The 21,667-nt window shown below is 49.0% G+C and overlaps 6 protein-coding genes across 6 annotated transcripts; 3 read left to right on the top strand and 3 right to left on the bottom strand.

Moving 5' to 3' along the window:
• Positions 1–2,007: 2,007 nt before the first annotated feature.
• DFJ58DRAFT_891437 (uncharacterized protein) lies at positions 2,008–4,866 on the top strand (the record flags this gene model as incomplete). The annotated part of the gene is made up of 14 exons (XM_041394755.1): positions 2,008–2,098; positions 2,153–2,310; positions 2,359–2,452; positions 2,541–2,670; positions 2,724–3,099; positions 3,153–3,266; positions 3,327–3,655; positions 3,709–3,808; positions 3,863–4,111; positions 4,163–4,180; positions 4,255–4,359; positions 4,418–4,432; positions 4,476–4,486; positions 4,536–4,866. The coding sequence occupies 14 exons, from the start codon at positions 2,008–2,010 to the stop codon at positions 4,864–4,866; spliced, it is 2,121 nt and encodes a 706-aa protein (XP_041241870.1).
• A 673-nt stretch (positions 4,867–5,539) lies between these two features.
• DFJ58DRAFT_797339 (kinase-like domain-containing protein) lies at positions 5,540–8,860 on the bottom strand. Its single transcript, XM_041390633.1, has 6 exons — positions 8,452–8,860; positions 8,282–8,395; positions 7,730–8,226; positions 6,654–7,679; positions 6,345–6,603; positions 5,540–6,287 (listed from the first exon to the last, which is right to left on the bottom strand). Exons 1-6 carry the CDS (start codon positions 8,710–8,712, stop codon positions 5,982–5,984), a joined length of 2,463 nt encoding a protein of 820 aa, XP_041241869.1. The 5' UTR covers positions 8,713–8,860; the 3' UTR covers positions 5,540–5,981.
• Positions 8,861–8,939: 79 nt separating this feature from the next.
• On the top strand, positions 8,940–12,915 carry DFJ58DRAFT_915162 (uncharacterized protein). The gene is made up of 4 exons (XM_041395426.1): positions 8,940–9,166; positions 9,223–9,323; positions 9,378–11,389; positions 11,445–12,915. Exons 2-4 carry the CDS (start codon positions 9,244–9,246, stop codon positions 12,635–12,637), a joined length of 3,285 nt encoding a protein of 1,094 aa, XP_041241868.1. The 5' UTR covers positions 8,940–9,166; positions 9,223–9,243; the 3' UTR covers positions 12,638–12,915.
• Positions 12,916–13,204: 289 nt separating this feature from the next.
• DFJ58DRAFT_663155 (uncharacterized protein) lies at positions 13,205–13,501 on the bottom strand (the record flags this gene model as incomplete). The annotated part of the gene is made up of 2 exons (XM_041382339.1): positions 13,205–13,289; positions 13,341–13,501. Coding segments are annotated over 2 exons (246 nt in total), but the record flags the coding sequence as incomplete, so codon positions are not given.
• A 526-nt stretch (positions 13,502–14,027) lies between these two features.
• DFJ58DRAFT_479475 (uncharacterized protein) lies at positions 14,028–16,577 on the bottom strand. The gene is made up of 2 exons (XM_041380585.1): positions 16,091–16,577; positions 14,028–16,031 (listed from the first exon to the last, which is right to left on the bottom strand). The coding sequence occupies exons 1-2, from the start codon at positions 16,332–16,334 to the stop codon at positions 14,182–14,184; spliced, it is 2,094 nt and encodes a 697-aa protein (XP_041241866.1). The 5' UTR covers positions 16,335–16,577; the 3' UTR covers positions 14,028–14,181.
• Positions 16,388–20,881, top strand: DFJ58DRAFT_730074 (nuclear condensing complex subunit; the record flags this gene model as incomplete). The annotated part of the gene is made up of 19 exons (XM_041385830.1): positions 16,388–16,435; positions 16,770–17,073; positions 17,122–17,299; positions 17,344–17,532; positions 17,587–18,029; positions 18,081–18,562; positions 18,621–18,797; positions 18,846–18,974; positions 19,025–19,094; positions 19,156–19,166; positions 19,215–19,337; positions 19,388–19,644; positions 19,692–19,780; positions 19,832–19,941; positions 19,992–20,203; positions 20,260–20,373; positions 20,426–20,521; positions 20,578–20,700; positions 20,752–20,881. The coding sequence occupies 19 exons, from the start codon at positions 16,388–16,390 to the stop codon at positions 20,879–20,881; spliced, it is 3,285 nt and encodes a 1,094-aa protein (XP_041241865.1).
• Positions 20,882–21,667: the final 786 nt, after the last annotated feature.

The following is a 21,667-nucleotide window of genomic DNA, read 5'->3' as shown; positions in this document are numbered from 1 at the left end:
TACATATGAAGCATTGAAGTCAGTCACGACAAGAACAGCGACAGCTGCCATCGCCAAGAAGACTGGTATTCACAGCCCTCCTGCACTACGATGTGTCGGATCATTGGACTACTCAAAATCATTTCCATATGAATGGATGCATTTGTTTCTTGAGAATGTCGTACCTACCCTTGTAAATCTGTGGACCGGTCGTTTTAAAGGCCTTGATTCTGGTCTCGAGAGCTACGAGATCCCAGATGATGTTTGGGAAGAAATCGGAGCTGAAACAGCGGATGCTGTCAAGGACATCCCTGCAGCCTTTGTACGGGCCCTTGGGAATATTGCTCACGATCGCTCAAATTTTACAGCTGAAGCATGGGGATTTTGGTTCATGTACCTGGCCCCAATCATACTCAAGGATCGATTCAAAGACGTGAAGTACTATGACCACATGTGTGAACTTGCAGGGATGATGAAGAAAATGCTTCAATTCCAACTTACTCATGGCGAGATCAATGCACTCGACGAAGGACTAATTCAATGGGTCAAAACATATGAAGAGTAAGTGTCATTCCTCTCAATGCAGCGCTATTGTTGACTCTAACCTTCCAATCAGGTACTACTACCAATATGCAGAGGATCGATTGTTGGCATGCACCCTCCCCATACATGGTCTGCTTCATGTCGCGAGTGGGATACGATTTTGTGGACCGGTATGGACAAGTTGGACATTTTACATGGAGCGCTACTGTGGATTTCTCCAGGCTCACCTGCATTCACGCCGGTTTCCTTGGAGTAATATCAGTCGTCGGGTGTTATATATGGCCTATCTGACCCAGGTGACAATAAAATATGATCTTGGCGAAGATTTTCGTGTGACATCTCGACATCTACAAGTTGGGGAACTGCAACGGGGTGAAAGGGTTTTTGATACATGTACGTGCTCATCGATCTATCAAATGATGACTTGGCATGCATATTAATGATATTGGGTGTCAGATCCTGAATTTATCATTTGCACGCCTATCAACTACAAGTATAGGCCTAGAGATGATAACTTATCAGGTGCCATTGCTACATACTTCCACCAGATCCTTGGTGGACGGCAAGATCAAATTCAAGCCCAACTGCCCATGGTGATGTCGCTGTGTGGAAAAGCACAGATTTGCCATCGAGGGGACACCATTCAGACTGTCTTCGCAATTCGCCGACTGACGGAATCATACAGAGATAACACCTTTGTGCGGGTAAGTTTATTATTGTCATTCAATCATAGAACTTACCATCTGCAGTACGAGATTCAATATAATGACTCAGGAAAATGCGCCACCAATGTCATAGGTTATGGTCGCCTTGAGAAGATCTTACTTTGCACCTTGGATGGCAGGGCCATATGGGGACTCACCGAAATTCCTTCCACATCCTCGTGGTCGTTGCCCCCTGCGATACAGGTGGGCGTGATGCTTCGCAGATCCTTGTGGAGTATAAGAAATTCCTGCCAATTATTGTTACCGATCTGCGGAATATAAAAGCTGCTGTAGGCCGAGTTAATACTCGCAGAAGGTGGGGTATCATAGATCGTACCATCAATGCTGCTTGTGCATCATTTGCGGATGTGGATGAGGAGTATAATGAAGATTATATTTCGGATGACGAGATGTAGATACAGCAATCAAACAAATGTTCTCTAGTAATGCACGCATCCTTATTTCCCATCACCTCATATCCCTCATTGCCATCTTGTGCAAATCCACTGCCTAGCATGAGCTCATGTTCCCCTGTGGGGAGTTGGGTGAGGTAGTCATAGCCTATTGGTCAGGTGTAGAAGATGAAGGAGCAGTGGGAGGTAGGGTTGGAATCGGGGATAGGGAGGGATTGTCCAGGACATTGGCATTGGAGGTGCAGACTCGGTAAACCATGAAAGACTTGGATGAATTCAGAAAAATTGTCACGTGCACACCAAATAACACGTCAACAAAGGACAATATCAGATGAACTCACCAGATTCTTTATGTACTGCGATCAACGATGCCCCACAACAAAGGAAAAATGGTCAGAAAGATGGACAGGGTTGCAAAGAATCTCAGTCGCCTTGAGACTGAGCTTCGTCATGTACAACGTGAGTCAAATGTTGAAGTTCTAGAAGGAATAGGAGTAACATTTGTGTGAGTAGGAAACGATAATCGTGGAAGGCTCGGCCCCACTGGGCATGCGAAGAAGCTGATTGACAAACCCAAGGGTCAGGCAGGGAGGTCAGAGCTAAAAGGAGGGTATAATCTTCAACAAGCAATGGGATTGGCTGGTGACAACCGGAAATATAACACGTTTAGAGTGAGTTGTGTGGACTGAGCACTTTGAGATGATTCATACTTTAATTAGATGATTGCACAGCGATATACGAATCGATACCTCGATACGGAGAAAAACTCTCAAAGAGCAGGACAAACTCACCGTCACACTCCTTTTATCATATGTAAGTATTGTGTCCTTTTCTGTGCATATATGCTACTCTAACCATGCTTACTCTAACCATGCTTAATTGAGTGTATGCACACAGACAGATGACTCAGATCTCAGTGACGGGGCACTTGACGACATGCTTAATGATGATGAGAATACTTCAACTCCAACTTCCCGACAAAAACGACACCGGCGCATACATGATTCGGATGATTCAGAGACTGACGAGGGGTGCAACTCATGACCTCAAAAAAAACTCAAGTTCGCACATGTGAGTATTCAAGACCTTTCAATTACACTACTAATACTCAAAGCTACTGTGACTTGCAGGTGTCTATTCCTGCTCGTGCAAAGCCAGCTCCAGCACCTCGCACACAGCCAGCTCCAGTACCTCGCACAAAGCCAGCTCTGAAGTCAAGGATGACCCAGGCTCCTTCTCGCCATCTAGACCTGCTGCTGCCCACTCCAACCCGTCCAGACCCACCACCTGCCACCAAGTTGAAGCCAATATCCTCATCAGACACACGCACCACGAAGGTTGCAACAGAAGCTCCATCAACTACCAAGCCGAAAGCAAAACCTGTCACGGTGCCTATTCCTCACAGCACTCGTGCCAAGACCAAGCCTAAACCAACTGAAGCCTCTGCGGCACATCTCAAGGTTTAGTGATTTATCATCGCCACTGGCTGACATTTGAACTCATTGAATCGTAGATTGACACTGCCGTCAATGATGATGATGACACTTACGAGTTTGCTGACCTCCCCTTGGTCTGTCCGAACGACAACTGCAGGGATCTTGTGCCGGCAGACCCCAATATTGAGCTGGTCAAACAGCTTTGACAGTGGAATTCTTTCAAGAACACTAACCGCTGTTTGACATCAGAGGGTCTACGGCTGGAGCTCGAGATATGTGCAGCACTTCGACAACTGCGCAAAGAAAAGCTCAATATTCAACGCGCCAAAGCACGAGGATGGCCAACTATCATCACCTGGGAGACCGTCTCAGATCGAGTCCTCCAAATGGAGGCTGAGTTGAATCTCATGATTCACGATAAGAACACGAGGCGCTACAGTTTTTTCAACGACATGTTTCTTGAAGATCTTTCTTCCACAGGTCTGCAAAGTGACTCCGCCAAACGAGAATTTTCCAAGCTGGCCATCACTAGCAGACAGCGCATACCGGCAATGGTTACAAATCACGCTCGTCCTGGATAGTGAGTTACTCCTTGCGTTGTGACATGACCCTGCATTAATGACATCTTGTTAGCTACGGGGAGAAAGGAAAAGCGATAATCCAGTCCGCGATATTTTCCATGTTCGACCATGAACAGATTTCCAATGAGGCCTTCGCTCCCCTTGACTTCAAGGTCTATATCGAATACTACCTCATACCTTGAGTCGCTATCCACTTAATATCGAAGGACCTTGAATGCAGTCTAGAAGAGGCATACGAAGAGATGATTGCTAGCGCTGATTCAGGTGTTTCTTTGCATCCAGAGACCGAAGAAGACTCACGCATTGAAAGAATTACACGCCAACACTGTGTAATGGCTGCCGAGAAATGGGTTGAGAAGGTCAAGCACTTCCGCAAGGAGATGAATGATGAAATCGAGAAGGGAAAGGAGGAACAGAGGATGCATGACAATTTAGCTGCAAAGATTGCTGCCAAGGTGAGTAGTATCATGTTTTGCATTCGGTCATGGGCTCAAATGATCGTCTAGCAGCGCGCACGCAAAGTGGTATGTCCTTTCTCGATGCTTACACTGACATCATCTTGTTCACTTTAGCTCATATTCGTGTCATTACGCATTAGCCTGTTGCTTCCAAATCGCAATCAACAGCGGGTCCTTCAAAATTTCCTGGATCATATGATGATGCAGCATATGAAGATGACGACGAATCAGAGCTCTCTGAATTGGTGCGCCCTTGAACTTTCATTCACACCAACTTTCCCCTTGAATTCCTTCCTCGCTTAGCCCGAGAGCATCCAGGTTACTCTGGTACCACGGCCTAAACCTTCACGTGCACGACCAGCAAGGCGAAGGGTAAGTTTTTTCTATGCATGCTGTCTCACTGATGAGTTGTCTGTTTCAGTCACGCAGATGAGCTATCCACCCCCACCGGGTCTTCATCTGCTCTTCGGTCCTTCATCTTCGGCCCTTCATCTCTGCTCTTCGTCTCTGTTCTTCAAAGTGGTCCTTTGTCTCTGCTCTTGGGTCCTGCGTCTCCGGCTCTTCGTCTTCGGCCCTTTGTCTCTGCTATTGGGTCCTTCGTCTTCGGCTCTTCGTCTTTGGCTCTTCGTCTTCGGCCCTTTGTCTCTGCTCGCCATTTCGAGCTCACTGATCAATTGCAACTGCTGTACTTTGCTTCGTGTCTTTCTGTTTATGCATTAGATGTCTATTTGTATTTGCCTGTACCGTATTAGCACTGCCCTAATGCTGCATTACGATTGGACAATTCTAGTGATGGCCTCAGTCTTTTCCAGCGATGACCTCAGTCTTTTCCAGTGATGGTCTCAATCTTTTCCAGCGATGACTTCAGTCTTTTCCAGTAAAAGACTGAGGTCATCGCTGGAAAAGACTGAGGCCATCACTAGAATTGTCCAATCGTAATGCAGCATTAGGGCAGTGCTGACGGTATCAATCTTTTCCAGTGATGGTATCAATCTTTTCCAGCGATAGCCTCAGTTCTTTCAAGTGACCCTCACTATATTTTTAATGATATGTTTGCTCAAATTTCAATGAAGACGCTGCTGAAAATTCTGTATGTCAAATTGGTCCTTTCAGTGATATAAAAATCGCTGGATTCTAGTGAGCGACACGCTGAATTCTGGTAGGCATCCCAATGGGAATCCAGTGATTCCATTCACTGGATTTCCGTGAGTGTACTACCCACAGTGTACCTAGTCTTCGTTAGGTACTTATTAATTTAGCGTTGTTCTATTAACATCCGCTGAGTCTTCGTTAGACCTTGAACAATATGTACGTTTGACGAAGCGCCTTGCATGCCTGCAGGCCAGCGCTGCAGCAATCAATCAACACTCCTCACGGATGTCACAGTACAACGCAGAATATAAGTAGTATCTTCGTAAAAGGGCCGCCAGGACTACGGTTCTTCAACGCAGCTTTGTCTAAATATGGATATACAGCCCCTCGATTGCTTTCGCAACCTCAACCGACCCAAATTGATAGTCTAGCATGTCAGTCTATCATAGTCGGATCTGGGAACGACTTTCACGCGATGCTGATGACATGATACAAGCTGCATATAAATGAGAATGTGGAAAAATCCTTGATAAATATTGAGAACGACAAGTTGCCAGAGCAGAAAAATAATCAAAATGCGCGTATGTCTGTAGTGCTTTATGAGAGCTAAAAGAAAACTCAACATGGTACTGATACCTACGAGAGCGAAAACTTGCTTGATATGTTATAATGAGCAGACAACAGAATGCGAAAAAGGAAACAAAAAAAACTACGGAGGCCTAACACCACCGACAGCCTATGCAACAGTATACGCGTGCTTCATCCATCACACGCATCACCGCAGCGATGCCTTGGACGTCTTCGCGCTGACCAGCCCTTCCCCCATCCCCGCATCATCATCAGTCGCAACTTGGTTGGCGCTTGCGTTACGGATAGACGTAAGCACCTCCTTGCAGTATTTGAGCTTGTCTACGAGTCGCTGGTTGAACTTGGCCTGTTCGGGATCTGCAACAGGAGGTTGTAAAGATAATGCCATAATCTCGCTGAGCGTGAATCGCGAGATCTTGTAGTTCTTGTCGATATGCGTCACTAGTAAACCATGAGACGAAAGGATGACTTTTGAGTGATCGTAGAAGTTAAACTGTATAAAACCCAGCGTCAATTGTCAAGTACACGAAGAAGGGGTAAAATGAATGACCTGAAGGACGTCATGACTCATCTTGAACACGATAACGTGTTTCATACGCAAATACTTCTGTACGAAATCCATTCCCTTAGTGCGATCATGGTCCTCGAAAGTGTACTCGTAGTCGCCGTACAGGCGGTCCATGATGTAGCGCTCGAAATGCTTGAGAAGGTAGACCTTATTCTTGAGGTCCTCAGGAAACTCGGTCACAGAATAGTTCTTCCTAACGTAGACAGTTCCGTGGCGTCGAGAGGAAATATAATCAAAGTGACTGGGACATGTGTCAAGTCGTGTAAAAATCAGAGGTAGACAAGAACTCACTGCTTATCTGCTGAGAGAATGAGGGTTGTACTGTCATTGAAGTGCACACCGACAGACCCATCAGTCAGGGCATAACCCATTCCATACTTATTGCAGTAATCCACCCAAGACACGATGAAAACGCGCTCATCGGGGATGGTAGTATCATCACGGGGATTACGGAACAGCTTGCCGGCAGCCTTCGCGTCAAATGCCTGCGTCAAAGTCTGTGCAGCGGCATCAAATCCATTGAGTTTTGCTTGCGGAGATTCCAAGTGCACGTCCTGCACCAGATTTTCCTTGCGTTCCCCGCGCATTGGCTCCTTACCCTTCAGATCCTTGCGGGTAGGAGGTAGATTCTCCTGGTCTTCATCGAGGCGGTGAGCGCCAAGACCAGTGACCGGAGCCATCTGGGCTACGATTCTCGCTTTCTGCGATTCGAGCTCCTTCTGCCTCTGCTGATCGTGGTTTTTCTCCCGAGTTCCTCGAGGCGCATCATTCTCTTCTTCTATGTCTTGCAATCCGCGTGCAGTGCGCACGTTCCGTAGAGGTGATTTCGTGTCCTTCGCTGCTTGCAATTTCTTGAACAGAGGCGACTCCTTGATTCCGTTTGTCGACATGACCAACGGCTGCCTGGCAGAACTAAGCAACGCAGAGATAGGACTGCCAGGCTGAACAGCCTTCTGGAACTCCTTCTCTTGCTGAGCGATGGTTGACGTAATCGGATTCTTCGCCTTGTCTTCTGGAGCCGACGGAACTGCTATGGTCGAAATATGGTCGTCATCCAGCCACACAGCTTTCTTGAGCTTCATGAGGTTAACTACGGACATTGGGCGCGTAAGGTATCGGAAGTCGGGGGGCGCGTCATGTGCAGAGACGGGAATAAATGGTGGGACAATGCCGAGCTCGATGAAGGGCGACTTAAGGATTTCAAGGAGAGTGGGACGTTTTGATGGGTCAGGTGTTAAAATAGACGTGATGCAGTCCTTAGTATCGGGTGCAATGCGGCGTTCAGGCGGGAACTCGTAAACATTGTCGCGGATCCGTCTGCACGAATGGTTAATTAGAAATCAGGATGCAAGAATGGTATGCCTCACGTATAAATCTCCTTGACGTCCTTGGTTTGGAAGGGTGGACGTCCGATAACAAGTGTGTACAAGATGACACCGATCGACCAAGTGTCAACCTCGAAGCTGTGCCCGTTCGCAGTGTCAAACAACACCTCAGGGGCAATGTAGTTTGGTGTGCCACAGATAGTTTTCTTTCGTTCACCAGGGTTCTCGATCAAGGCAGCAAGACCAAAGTCGCCGACCTTGATGTTCATGTTCGAGTCAAGGAACAAATTCCCGAGCTTAAGGTCACGGTGGATGACCTGGTGGATATGCATGTAGTGGCATGCACCGATGAGCTGTACAAGAAAGAATCGGGCCTCGCACTCGCTGAAGCGGCGACGACGACGGAGCATGTCCATCAATGATCCGCTAGTGCAAAGCTCAAGTGTCATGTAGACGTTCTCGTCATCTTCGAAACATTCCTGGAAGCGCACAATGTTGGGATGAGCGAGCGAACGGTGTATCTTGATTTCTGCGTAGAGCTGAGCAAATAAATGTCAAGATGCAAGTGAATAATCAGACGTGGTGTAGACTTGCTTTGGTCTTGGCCTTCTTCGTCTTCAGAGACGATTTAGTAACGACCTTGCAAGCAAGGTGTTGTGCGGCACTGTGGCGACCGTCTGCCACCTCATAGACACGCGCGAATCCTCCCTGTTTGAAACATGAAAGGTTAGTGTGTACAAGGCGGCAATCGAGGGAAATCCTACTTCTCCGAGAAACCCTACACGGTAGTACTGCACTTGTCGATTCTGGTCGACGATGACTCTTGGGGGTGAGGGAGGGGTAGTCTTGCTATTCTGCCTGGGCAAAGGTGGGTCGGCTGGAGTTGCCTTGGGTTTCTCTTGTGGCTTTACAGGGGATGCCAGGTGAGGCTGATTGAGAACGTTTGCATTTGTGAAGGGATGACGACGATGAACGGGCTGCTGATCGGAGGGAGCGGGCATACGGGCATGAGTGTAAGCAGACATTTCAATGGCCTAACACCTTGAAAGTCTGATGGTTGTCTTGAGAAGAGAAGAGAAGAAGTGCTCAGAAAATGAACAGAGCCAAAACAAGACCAACTTTAACTGCTCTTTGGCTGACAACAATTCAAGGCGTGGCTACCGCGTGTTTCGCGTGTGTATTATGTAATCCATCACGTGTAAAGTCAACATGCTCGTGACCGCTCAAAAAACCCTAACCTTAGTCTGGGGTTCCATGATCCACTAGCTGCCACGCCGCATGATGGTCCAAGCGACGGTCAAAACACATCCAGTCTGAGCCACTTTATTGTTTGGAAAAGCGGAAGCGATTAGGGTATGCTGCGAATAAAAGAGTCTGTGGTGGCGGCGTCGATAACCTTCCTCATCCCCCAACCGGATAACGGTCGCAATATCCCAGACCCGCCACAGTACTGACTTTCTTTTGCTGTGGACCTGAATTGTGGGGTTTTATCATCTACTACCCATTGATTACCTTGGCACTGAAAACGTCCACAGGACCCATACCTCTAGGGAATCATGTTCTCCTCATTTAACCCTAAAAACCTGCCTTTCGTAGGCAAGGGAATGCTGAAAGTCACGAGTTTGACTAAGGCTAGGTACGCCGCTACTTCATAGTTGTGGCCTTCACTTCACAGAAGATCTTCCTACAGGAAAGAAAATCGAGATCCGACGCAGGAAATCGATTCCGCGGATCCTGGAGTCAATGAGTTGGATGGCGATAAGCACTCCACGGAATCGGATGATACATCTACGAACACCCAACCGGCTACATCTGACTCAGTCATTGACACAGTTTTAGATGGCAAATCGTTACCTAGTCACTCCTTCACTGGTTTTATGATGATTTCGAAAGGCTACGCCATTATCAGGCGAACACTCAAAGCTATTCCTCGAAATCCACAAAGAATGCACTCCCGGAAGATGCAGTACCACTTCTCCCAGGCTTATAGCCAAACCAAGGCCTCCACACAGCTCTCATCTACTTCGACGATACCAGATGATTCTACAGGACCGGTGTGTTATGCAGGACCTTCTATTGATCATGATCTATCGACGAAGATCAAGACTTATCTCCACATCGCCGAGGATGATATTCCGGCCGCAGTATCAGAACCATCTGGTCACCCCACGGAATGCAATGTACACGTACCGGATGACGATGACGACGATTTCGTCCTATGCAAGACTTCCCGGTGTCCGCGGTATTGCACTAGTAACCATTCTGTGCCCGACAGTACACTGAACCTGAGCACAACTGCTCGAGGAACACGCAAGACTGAGAATGATCGAATTGTGGATTCTGCGGGAGAGGAAGAATTTCGTTCTCACACAATCTGTCGCTTTCCTCGCGGCTCTACATCCGCCCCTTCTAGCAATACCAAGACACCCTCAGCTTCGAAAAGAGAATCCAAACGCGTAGATGCACGACTGACGAATGATGCTGAGGAAGGCACTTGTATTCGCAAGGCCTACTGTCCCACTCAGACCCCAGTAGGCGCCACTTCCACTGATGCCAAAGTGTCGCCAAACGCAGCCCCATTTCTACTCCTTCCTGTAGTCGAGTCCGCTAGGCTGCCTGCCGTGCCGATCGAGCATCTGGGATCATCAACAGAAAGCGTTGCATTCAACAGCCCCTTTGCCACATGCCAAGTTGACGTGAGACACGTGGCATCGTCGTCTGGTCTCATTCCATCGCTTCCCATCCTACCCTCAACCGCGCTGCATGATCTTTACTCACCGACAGATGGACCCAAGTTACTTGCAAACAATGGCATCTCGTCCCTTACATCGATATTTCCTGTTCCTTTTATGAATCCTCCATCGTACGGGGCAGCCTTCAATTCCCATGCTCTGGCATTTCCCAGCCTACCTGAACAAGTGCTTGCCGAGCAGCCAGTCTCCACGTTTTCAGGACCCTCCCTCAGTGCTACTACGTACGACAGGTTTACCGCGGGGCCATTCTGCTCTGGACCTTTCACTTCCGACTCGCTTGACATATCTTCTGACTACGCATCTTTTGTCACAAACGGTGATGTCCGTGCTAAAGGTCCCCTGTCGCAGCCAGAATGGATTGGCCATTCCGACTGTATTGACGTAGAAATGGTGGATGCTGTCATTAAACCTACGACGTTGATACTGCAGCAATGCCTTGCGAAGCCTTCTGCGGAACTAAATACGTTTAGGCCCTTCCTTGACCCTCCTCCTCTTGATGTCACCACTGCGATACACTATGCTTGTACCTATGAATCTCCAGCTTCAATTACCGTATGTGGCGGAGTTTCAACAGCTGTGTCTGCAGTTGGGCCTAGCTCCGAGGAATTCTCTATGAATGTCGAAGCTAGCTATTCTCAGCCTGCATTTGATTCTACTGCACGTCATTTTCCTACCGATGTCGGACCTTCAGCTGTTCAATCAGGGCTCGGCCATAGTTCGCGATGGTCTTCTAGCATTCTTGAAGCACACTCGGCTGTATTTTCGACGCCCATATTAGAACGATCTACCGTCTTATCTGGTTCTAGATCCACACACTCCTGTTCTGATCCTTCCGAGATATCATTAGCAGAGCAAGATATTCACGAGATCACCGCTCGGGAACAAGAGATACAAGGGACCTCTGGGCAGGCCAATCGTCTTCACGCCATCCTTGAGAACGAGTACGCTCGTAAGTGGACCATTTGTTCCCAAGACTGTGGACTAACGAACATCGTATTCTGAAGAACATGCAAGTTCTGCAGACCTCAAGTTCGACATGCACGAACACGCTGCATCTCAGTCCATTCCTTCCCTAAACACAGTGATCCACGAGGAGATTGTGGTGCAGCCAGTCGGTCACGTTAACGACACCATTACCCCAGTCCGTCGCCAACCTCAGTCCATCACCTCGTCAGCACCTCGCATCACCGGGAGAGGCTCTGATGGAAAAGAAACCCAGGCAGGCGACGATACGAAGACTGAGCCAGATGAGGACGCTAAGTCCGAGCCAGATGATGAGATCAATGAGAAGGATGTGAACGCTGAAGTACTTGCCCACGCTATACTCGACATTCCGCTTCCACCAGCGATAGTCGCAAGCGTTCAGCTCCTCGGTCAACGGAAACGGAGGAACTCGTGTTGCCGTGAAGGCATCACCCGCATGCGTGCAAAGAGAAGGCAGATGAACATTGAAGAGAGCGAGGAAGACGGCAATGGTGGGATTCGTGCACATCGGATGCGGTCTAATCATTTATCGAGACCGTCACCTTATGGATCGGTGCCGTGGCGGCGCAAAGGTCATGCAAAGGGACATGAGAGATGGTATCCTTCGAGCGGCCTTCACTTCCAGGCCAGCGTACCGTCCGGTGAGACCTCTCAGACATCAGCAGTTGAGTCAGGCGACAGCTTCCTGTCGTGTTCCCCGTTCAATCTCTCTATCCGCAATTCATCCAAAGTGCATGAACTAGAGTCCACTCCAGCTCAAAGTGCCCAGCGTCACACCACCGTCCCCACATCTTCACGACGTCGGTTGCGAGATGAAGACTCTCACTATAACGCCTCTGGCGAACTTCGCAACAAGGAGAGACCCTTGAAACAGACCCGATTCAAAGGTTGCGTCGAGCAAATGAGAGACTTTGTGCAACCCCCACCACCACCGGCAAATCCAATACCAGACAAAAAGAGACCGCCGGCCCTGCGTCGGGCTACTGGATACGGGAGCGCGGGTCGTCACCTTCGGGCTCATCATCCCACCAACGGCAGTGTGCAGGTACGTACAGACAAGCTGGATATCATGCGGCGTGCTCGCTTGGCTACAAGCAGTCCAGCTTCGAGACATTCTCCCACCAACGACGATGTCATGCAGCGTGTTCGCTTGGCTACAAGTAGTCCAACTTTGAGACATGTACTTGCGCTGAGACCACCGCGTGTTGTATAGACACCCGGGACGAGGATCTGAAGTTGTGTGGTTTCATATTTGCGGCAGCCGCATTTCAGAGTTGCGCAAGGACGTCGTCCGTAACCCTCGCTGGAGTTTATCTAGTATTTACTACATACATTCATACGTTTAGCTATCATATACCTCAGATGAACGTCGACACGAGCCTCAAGAAAAGTAGTCCGCACGACAGTCTTGCTTCGAGATAGGATGTGAATGCCTAGTTCAAGTTATGAACCGCATGTACCAATGATTATGGAGGTGGGGGAAGAGCCCGGAAAGTACGACGTTTTAATACCAGTGGTCTCGCGCCGGCAATCGTCACTGTCCGATGAAAAAGCACGGCAATCAATTGCTGAGGATTAAGGCTACATATCGGTAACAAGCAGTACATAGCCTGACTGCATCATGGAACATAATCGGGTGTTGACTACAGTACATGGGTAACGTCAATTGAAGTGCGGCGTGGGACATGAGTATGAATTCAAAGGAAGGTTAGAAGAGATTTGGCCAGCAAAACTCTGAGAGAAAAAGTTCGACATGATCGGTCTTCGAAAATGGAAAGATTCAGTTCTGAACGTCTAAATGTTCCCTGCACAACGGACAGGTCTGGTTCCTCGCCAGCCATGGAATCAGACATCTCTTGTGGAACCTTGCAGAACAATATAAGCCGGCAGCCACTACAAGAACAAGAGCAACATACGCATGGCGACACTTCGCTCCCAACACGCCATGATCCCCATTTTTGAACCGGGACAAACAGATAGTGCACTTCTGTACGTTCACACCCAGCAGCGACAATTTCAGCTTCACACGTCCATCACTTGTCACCCTTCGCCTCTCTAGTTCTACCAGTCCAACAAGGCAGTTATCTAAACTGTCAGGATTGCGATGTAATGCGGCAGGACCGATGAAATCGGAGATGAGGAGGAGGGCCTGCGCATGTGGGTGACTTCAAGTACGGGCTTGAGAACTGTGCATCCCGAATACTCACGTCATAATTTGAGCCGTCATCGCGGGGGTGATCATCTCCTAGGCTGCCAACGAGACCAGTGATGTATTCGGGTGCAGGTGATGTGACTGTGCACGAAGATGGCAGCGTGGTTGATGTTGGCGTGAGTGGCCCACGAGGACTAGAGCTGCCCACAGTGACGCTGTCACTGTCAGTATCGTCCTCGAGGTAGTCGATATGGAGAGGCGGTGGAGTACGCGCAGGTGGAGTACGATCGGGTATCATGGGCGTGCTGTCCGGGAGAGGGGGGGTGCGGTTTGGCAACGGGGGTGTGCGAATGGGGAGGGGAGGGGTGTGACTGGCGCTGGAGGGGCTAGCTTGATCCAAGCTGTCGTCGTCCAAATTGATCAACAGGCCCTCGGGCACATGCAGGTTTTTGGGAATAGCCCTGGGGTGGTGTAAGACTGTAATAGTGGTGGGAGTCTTCGGATCCGGTGTCCGGCCTACAAGCCATGTAAGAGAGGGCGACGTAGATGGGGTCTGGGGTAGAGGACGGCCTGCATAGTGACGCCGAGGAGATGCAGGAGCGGGGCTATACGGAGGGGTATGTGACTCTGGGGGCGGGGGTAGGCGGTCCCGAGGGGAAGATCGCACTATACGCAGGCGCACTTCGCATCTCCAACTCGCGCGACAAGGACCGTCCACGATGAACGAGGATCTCTTCGCGGCAGGCTGGAGTCCGACGACGTGAGACCCGCTCTGTTGCAGACCTGGTAGGCAACGAGTTATTGGGCGCTGGAACGGGTGTAGCAGGCGTCACATTGTAGTCAATGTAAGTCACTTCTGAAGCCGATGTCGGAGAAGCTCTGGCATGTGTGCGGGTAATCTTCGGAAGCTCTGGCTGAGCAACAGCACGAGGCGTCGAATGTGAACGGACATGCTCATGCTGAACTTGATGAGTTCCCAAGTTCATCTGCGAGAAGGAAGTAAGTGCCCTTCCCACTGAAGGTTGGGATAAGGATAGGGATGATAGAGTTGGCGAGTCCCTCAACGTTATCCCACGGGTAGGGAGACGAGATCTCTCCAATTCCTCGCAAACGCCAAGATCCTGTTGAGAGAAGGATGGGAGCGTCCTTCCGACTGTGGCCAACGACAAGCTCGAGGAGCTAAAGAGGGAAGCAGAAGACGAAGAAATCGGGGATACTGGGGCGCTCGATGCGCATGTGTGATCGCTACGCAAGCTGGAATTCGTGCGCCTCCGAACATGCCGATTTACAAATGGAGGAGAAGCCGGACGTTGAGGACGATCTTCAGCCGGAAGTACAGTCCGAATGCTAGGACGGTATGGGTGTCGATTTGTATTTGAGCTGCGAGTATCTTCTGTACAGACCTCGGGATAAGGCCATGTCTCTGCAAAGCCTGAGCTTAGTGCAGGAGCTGGGCTTGGGGGGCTAGGGTGACCGGAGGAGTCTTCCAAAGAGGAGTGAGAGGAGTCGGTGCGATCCAAGACTTCCCAGTCCTCCAAGGGTTCAGCACCTGCGCGTTCTTTCTGCTTCCGATGGAAGAGCTTTCGAGAAAAGTGGTGATCTCCGTGACCATGAAGTGCGGAAGGTGAAGATAGATTGAGGAGTGAAGGTGTGCTCTTGAAGAATGGACTGGGGTTACGCAACAGCGAGATGACAGATGATGAGGGTTGTGGTGATTGAGACCTATGGAATATCCTCGATGGAGAAAGGGGAAGGCTCGGAAGAGGTAGCCTGTGTTTAGGCGTAACTGGAGAAGATGCATCAGATGCTGCCTGCACGCTGCGGTCGTCAGGATATGGATCTTGATCCTCAGGAATCCTGAGTGACAATCGAGAGTTCGCGAAACGAGACTGAGAAGTAGGGCTTCGTTTTGGAGCCTGACTAAACAATCGGGTCCGCTGCGGCACGGCTGGAACATGTGATTCCACGGACCGCTGATGGTGCCTTGTCACCCTTTCCTCGAGGGGAACTCCACGTTGTCGATCCATTTCCCATCTCTGCGGTAGATCTACGTCCACAAGCTCTATACTTGACTCGTCGTCATCAAGTAGTGCCTTCTGTTGTACCGGCACTGGGAAGGCGCAAGACCCTGATGAAAGATTCGGCGCATGCGCAAGCGTGGGACTCGGCGTATGCAAGGGCATCATCAAAGGCGATAACGCAGGTGGGGATATCGATAAAGGAGTTGCTGTAACTGCGGATATCACTGGATCTGTGTGCATAATGATGTTATCATGCGTAGCTGAGGGCTGTGTAGAGCCCGAAGAGGAGGTGCGATTTGTGACAGGTAAATGTTCTGGATGCATATGAACCCCAGCCACGAATGTAGATGAAGCAAGTACAGATGAAGCAAGACTGGACAAGGTAGGACTGGTCGCTACCTCATAGGTTGGAGGCGGTGGATAATCCGAAGTATCTAACCGATCAGTTGAGAAATTCAATTCTGCCACCTCGAGAGATTTGATTTAATCTCACCCCCATCTTCCCGCACTCTTGCTTGTCTGCGACGGGCGCTGGCGCCACTCCGGGTATCTCTGAAAGAGTAGCCAAGGTTAAAGCGAATTTCTTCGCGTTGGCGTTCGTCTCTGTCTGCTTTCTTGGGCTCTTTTGCTTTGCCACGAATCTTACCAGTCGTAGCTTGTCGACTGGGCTGAGCGGTATCCAGAGCCTGACACGGGTCGACCTGAGCGGGCTTTGTGGCCCGTTTGCTTGAGGTCATTGTGAAGCACTGAGGGAGGATAGAACAGCCTGAGATGGCAGACAAGGGCGAAGATGGGCAACACGCCTTCACCTGCAGGCGACCTGACTCGCTCTGGTATAGTAGGTGTTTATATTTCTTTGGCGGTTTACCAAAGAGGCACAGCGCCCTATCCTTGCGGCACTCGTGCCATGATCCTTACGCGGAACAGGGACGAACACGAGCCATTCATATCGCCTGCTGAGAGAATACGACAGAATGCCCTTGCAACGTTGCAAGGAAACGTTTCAGTGCAGAAACCACACATACCATATTTAGTGGCTGACATAAGCATCACACCTGGCATTTGCCGACGGGACCAATGCATGACATAAGCATAATCACGACGCACGTGACCCCTAACGCGTCTGTGAAGGTTGTGGAATCTAGATCTTGAAACTTTGTACACCATGCCAGGGCGTGTATCTTCTGTCGAGGAGACCCTCACCGCCAGCGTCCCCTAAGATTTTTGACCAAGTTCAGAATTCCACTGCAAATCACCAGAAAAATATCGTTGCACTCTACAAACTCCACCTAGATGCTGCCAATTTCACCGAACCCGTACATGATGGCAGAAGCATCAAACTCACCGGTGAGCGTATGTTCGAGGAGAAATTCAAAGACATACTATGCAGGGCTGCCGCTGTGAAGAAAGGAACGTCGCAGGGTGACCGGATAGTCAAGTTTGTTGGAGCGTACACAAAATACATTAATGAGAGAGGTATGATATCTGCTCGTTTCACTGATTCCAAATCTTATTTTATCGTAGCCACTGAGGTAAAGAAGGAGGATGACGACGACGATGATGACGATGAGACCACAGCCTCTCGGTTTGTTGAGAAAGTGCTTGCCTTCCTCCTAATTGGCTTTGAAGCCAAGGACAAGGTTGCACGCTACCGCTGCGTCCACTTTTTGGCGGAGATGGTCGCGCACTTGGGTGAAATTAGGTTGGCAGTTTTTTTGTGCAATGATCCGGGCTGACTAGGCACAGCGAAAAGTTGTACACTGAGCTCCGCACAGCTCTGTTCGAGCGCGTGCATGACAAAGAAACATTTGTTCGAGTTCAGGCTGTCATCGCACTTTCGAAACTATGTGGCTCGGAAGATCCATCTGACGTGGAAGAAGGAGAACCCACTGCTCTTGAGGTGTTGCTGGAGACTCTTAGTTGTGATCCTGCCGCGTTGGTTCATTTGTCATAAATCGCCCAACAGTGTGCTTATCACTTGTCTTGTAGAGACGTCCGTAGAGCCGCATTGCTCAACATTCCTCTGTCTTCAGCGACCCTAGATGCTGTCCTTGCTCGGACACGCGACACTGACACGATCATGCGCAAGCTGGTTTATTCCGCTATCCTAGTCCAACATTGCTTCGTTTCTGATGGATCTGCAATGGGGCTCGTTCATCCTCGCGTGCTTACCATCGCACAGAGAGAGTTCATTATTCGCAATGGTTTAGGTGATCGAGAGCCAGCGGTTCGCCAGGCTGCAGCTTTGTTACTCAGCAAATGGGTGGACGTTGCTCGTGGAGATGTCAAGAACGAAGAAAGCAAGACCGTTGAAGATGATGTTCTCGCACTTCTAAGCCTCTTTGATCTTACAGAGAGCACAGTTGCAGAGGACGCACTGCTGAGCGTTTTGGACAGACGCCGTGATATTTCCGACCACGTCGAGTTTAAGGGTATGTTTCATTGCAGAATCTTGGTCTGAGGAACTAATTGGTACATCATAGATGCCTACTGGGCCAACCTGACCCCAGAGCGAGCTTTTTTCGCTCGCGTTTTCGTTGACCACTGCATTGCCATTAAAGATGCGGAAAAACTAGACGCTTCTCTCCCGGTTGTCACTGCCCTTGCCTACCACATTCAAGCTGCCTACAATGCATACCAAGAAGACTTGGAGGTTGCCGAGCAAGAAAGAGTAATTCGTAGTGAACCAACTGAAGAAGAAGAAGAGGCTCGCATTGACAAGGAATTTGTCATAGGCGAGATGCTCAAGGTTTCTGTGAATCTAGACTACGCTGATGAGATTGGGCGCCGAAAAATGTTCCAGCTCGTGAGAGACATGATCTCTCAGGAAGCACTACCCGAATCGCTTGTCGCTAGATGTTTGGACGTATTGCGAATGCTATCACCAAACGAGAGGGATCTTATTCGAGTGGTTGTAGAAGTAGTTCACGAGCTTAGGGATGTCAGTGACGAAGAAGAATCTCTAGTAAGTCGGACACCTCTCTGTTCATATTTCATTCCAATGACAACCTTATCTTTGCTAGAAGGAGCCTGCAGATGACGGAGAGACCAATTTTGGCGAAACACCCATGCCAACTCGTATGGCACCCAAAGAACCAAAGTCATCAGAAGATATGTCTTCCGAAGAACGAGCCCGTATGGACGCGATTGATTTGCGTTGTCTCTCGCTTTGTATAGGCATGCTGGAGCGTGTTAACGGAGTGCGTCATAGCTTATGTTCAGTTTCCTAATCACTCACTGTTGCTCAGACATTCGAGGAAAATTCGACACTCGAAGGCATCCTTGGCGAGCTAATCATTCCTGCCGTCAAGCGTAAGGAATTAGTACTTCGTGAAAAGGGTCTCATTTGTTTAGGTCTTTGTTGTCTTATTGCTCGAGTATGCTCAGGTTACCCATCATGTGGTTTAGAAACTAATTAATTTCACAGCGCATGGCTCTCAACTCTTTCCAGCTTTTTTTGGGTCAAATTCAGACTGCCCCAGAGGTCCTGAAGATCCGTGTGCTGCAGATCGTCTTCGAACATTCTCATGGTACACGAAAATGACTTCTTGAACAAAGAGGGTGGTGCAGTGGGTAACAACAGCTACAACCTTATTGCTATGCTCACGCTTTTATAGAGCGAGCGTATCGTCGAATTTTTCTTGCATGTCCTGGAACATGAGGAATCCGACAAGGTGCAAGCCCTTCTGTGTATTGGCCTTGCAAAGCTTGTTCTTGCCGGAATGATCTGTGATGACAAGGTTGGTGCCGATAGATTGTTGCACAATGTCACGAGGTAACGCCTCTTCAGGTACTGCAGAGCCTGGTTGCTGCATATCTTGCCCCGGACACGATCGACAACCAAGAAGTCCGCCAGTGCCTTGCCTATTTCTTCCCCGTGTACTGCTACTCCTCCCCAGTCAACCAGCGGAGAATGCAACGGCTGTTCGTTGGATTGTTCGAGAAACTTGCCCCAGAAACCCGAAATGTTGACGAAACCCAGGAGATGGTTAGTCCTGCTCAAATAGCAGCTATGTTCGTGGATTGGACCGATCCGCAGAAAGCTATGTGAGGCAACGTTATTTATCTTGAAAGTGTTAGTTAAGATGATGCAGCGAGGTGCAAGATCAGCCAACCGACGAGACAATTCATATCGACCTGGCAAGCGATATCGCAAGAGCATTGTTCGACGACAAAATGATAAGTATGTCAATAAATTTCCGGAGGGAACCATTAACCCACGCTGAAATTACAGAGGAGGACAAGAAAGTTTTATATCAAGTTCTTGGGCGGCTATACTTACCGGACAAGGTTGATGACGATAAAATCCGCACACTTAAATTACTACTTCACAACCTCAATTCTGTGAGTTCATCTGAGATTTTTGTGTCGATCAAAAAATCATCCGCATACAGCGTCGACCGATCCGTGACACAGCAGCCAAGAATGCCCTTGCGAAATTTGATGCTGCGATCTCGAAAAGATATGCTGAGCAACTAGAGAGCTTCAACGAGGAAGACTACAGGCAACTGGAGTACCTGAAAGATTTGTTCGAGTTTCTTGATGATATCATTCCCTTGGACGACGGTGAGGAGGTTGACATACCTCGCACTCGTGCCCGGAAGAGGTGTGATTTGCGTTAAGCTACTGTTTATACGCGTTGAAACTGATTGAGTGGCATAGGCGCTCGGGAAGCATTGCTACTGATACCACGGACAGCATTGCACCAGATGAAAGTGTGGCTTCTGCTACTTCTTCATCACACCCAAAGGCCAAGGGCAGGGGGAAACAAACCAAGTAAGTAGTCATTTGTTCATCATTAACTTCCAGTCGATCAATTGTTACTCAGGCGGAGACGTGTTTCTGATTCCGATGACTCGGATGATATCCAATCGTATGACCATGTTACCCCAGCACCCACGCGAACCCTGCCAAAGCGAGCCGCGTGCGTCAACACGTCATGATTTTCCCGTTTAATGTGATCTTAACTTTTGCTCGCAGGTCGGTAAAGAAACCTCAGGTAGTGCAGTTAATAGAGGATGACGATGACGCTGAGGAGCAGGAGGAGGAAGAGGAGGAAGCTTCACCCCCTCCTGCCTCTCAGAAGGGGCGAAGGCCCAGGCCGTAAGTCGCTTGCATAAGTAGGACAGCACATACTCATTTGGTCGTGTGCAGTGCAACCAAAGCGAGGGGTGACATTCAGCCTGCTTCTGCAGGGAATAGTACCCTCGATTCCATCATGGATAGCGAAGAAGACGAAGAGGAGGAAGAGGAAGTGGCTAACGATATATTGGGTTCGGAGTAGAATTTTCATCATCTATGAGTACAGTATCTATTATGATTTATATTTGTACCCCGTACCGCTGTACTTTTACTGGCAGGACTGCTGCTTTCACAGTTTTGGGTGATTTCGCCAGATTGGATGATAATATATACCTTTTGGTAGCGAGTTTAGTCACTCGATACAATAGTGTCAACAAACAAACCAGTGTGATCGATCTCCAGGATCGCTGCGTCCAGTTCTCAACGCGTATATCTATTATCGATCATGGATGGATAGACCCAGTGCAAAACCTGATCGTTATCGGGTATCACACCACTGATTATCATCACGATTCTCTGGACTGGTCCGAGAGCCTGTTCTATATTCACCTGGATCGAGATTATGTCCGCCCCCAAGCAGCCGGACAGACGCTGCTTCCATCGATCTGAGCTTATAAGGGAATGCCAAGGCCACACTTTGAAGCTCCAGGAGTTTGGGAGGCAATGATTGCTCTCCAACCGTCGTCCTGCAGAGCATGCGATGGTTGCAGATCTAGGACTGGTAACACTCGACCGTCAACGTTTCAACATCCAGCGTGCGCGTTCGCCTTGCTAAAAAAAACTTGAGTGATGATCGACTTTACAAATGACTCACATATGTGAAATGTTATCAGTTACAGTGTTACACTATCAAACTCAGATGACGAAGACCTTTGTTTCCTCGGAAATAATATAAGCGACAAAAATTTGAATCTTGAGGATAGTATATCCGAGTCTCGGGCACCGCAATTGTTGGCATGCTTCTTGATACCCGTATCAGCATTTCAGT

This window comes from Suillus subalutaceus (assembly GCF_016647625.1).
Source record: "Suillus subalutaceus strain FC151 chromosome Unknown DFJ58scaffold_83, whole genome shotgun sequence".
NCBI classification, from domain to species: domain Eukaryota; kingdom Fungi; phylum Basidiomycota; class Agaricomycetes; order Boletales; family Suillaceae; genus Suillus; species Suillus subalutaceus.
Note: the sequence above shows the minus strand (reverse complement) of the source record. Positions and strands in the feature narration are given on the sequence as shown.

Excerpts from the sequence above, each read along its gene's own strand:
- DFJ58DRAFT_797339 (XM_041390633.1), bottom strand. The coding sequence starts at position 8,712 with ATGTCTGCTTACACTCATGCCCGTATGCCCGCTCCCTCCGATCAGCAG. Across the intron at positions 7,680-7,729 it reads GACGTCAAGGAGATTTATAC|ACGGATCCGCGACAATGTTT; the intron begins GTGAGGCATACC and ends CCATTCGTGCAG. Across the intron at positions 6,604-6,653 it reads ATTCTCTCAGCAGATAAGCA|TCACTTTGATTATATTTCCT; the intron begins GTGAGTTCTTGT and ends CACATGTCCCAG.
- DFJ58DRAFT_915162 (XM_041395426.1), top strand. The coding sequence starts at position 9,244 with ATGTTCTCCTCATTTAACCCTAAAAACCTGCCTTTCGTAGGCAAGGGA. Across the intron at positions 9,324-9,377 it reads ACGAGTTTGACTAAGGCTAG|GAAAGAAAATCGAGATCCGA; the intron begins GTACGCCGCTAC and ends ATCTTCCTACAG. Across the intron at positions 11,390-11,444 it reads CCTTGAGAACGAGTACGCTC|AACATGCAAGTTCTGCAGAC; the intron begins GTAAGTGGACCA and ends CGTATTCTGAAG.
- DFJ58DRAFT_479475 (XM_041380585.1), bottom strand. The coding sequence starts at position 16,334 with ATGACCTCAAGCAAACGGGCCACAAAGCCCGCTCAGGTCGACCCGTGT. Across the intron at positions 16,032-16,090 it reads AAGAGTGCGGGAAGATGGGG|ATACTTCGGATTATCCACCG; the intron begins GTGAGATTAAAT and ends CTGATCGGTTAG.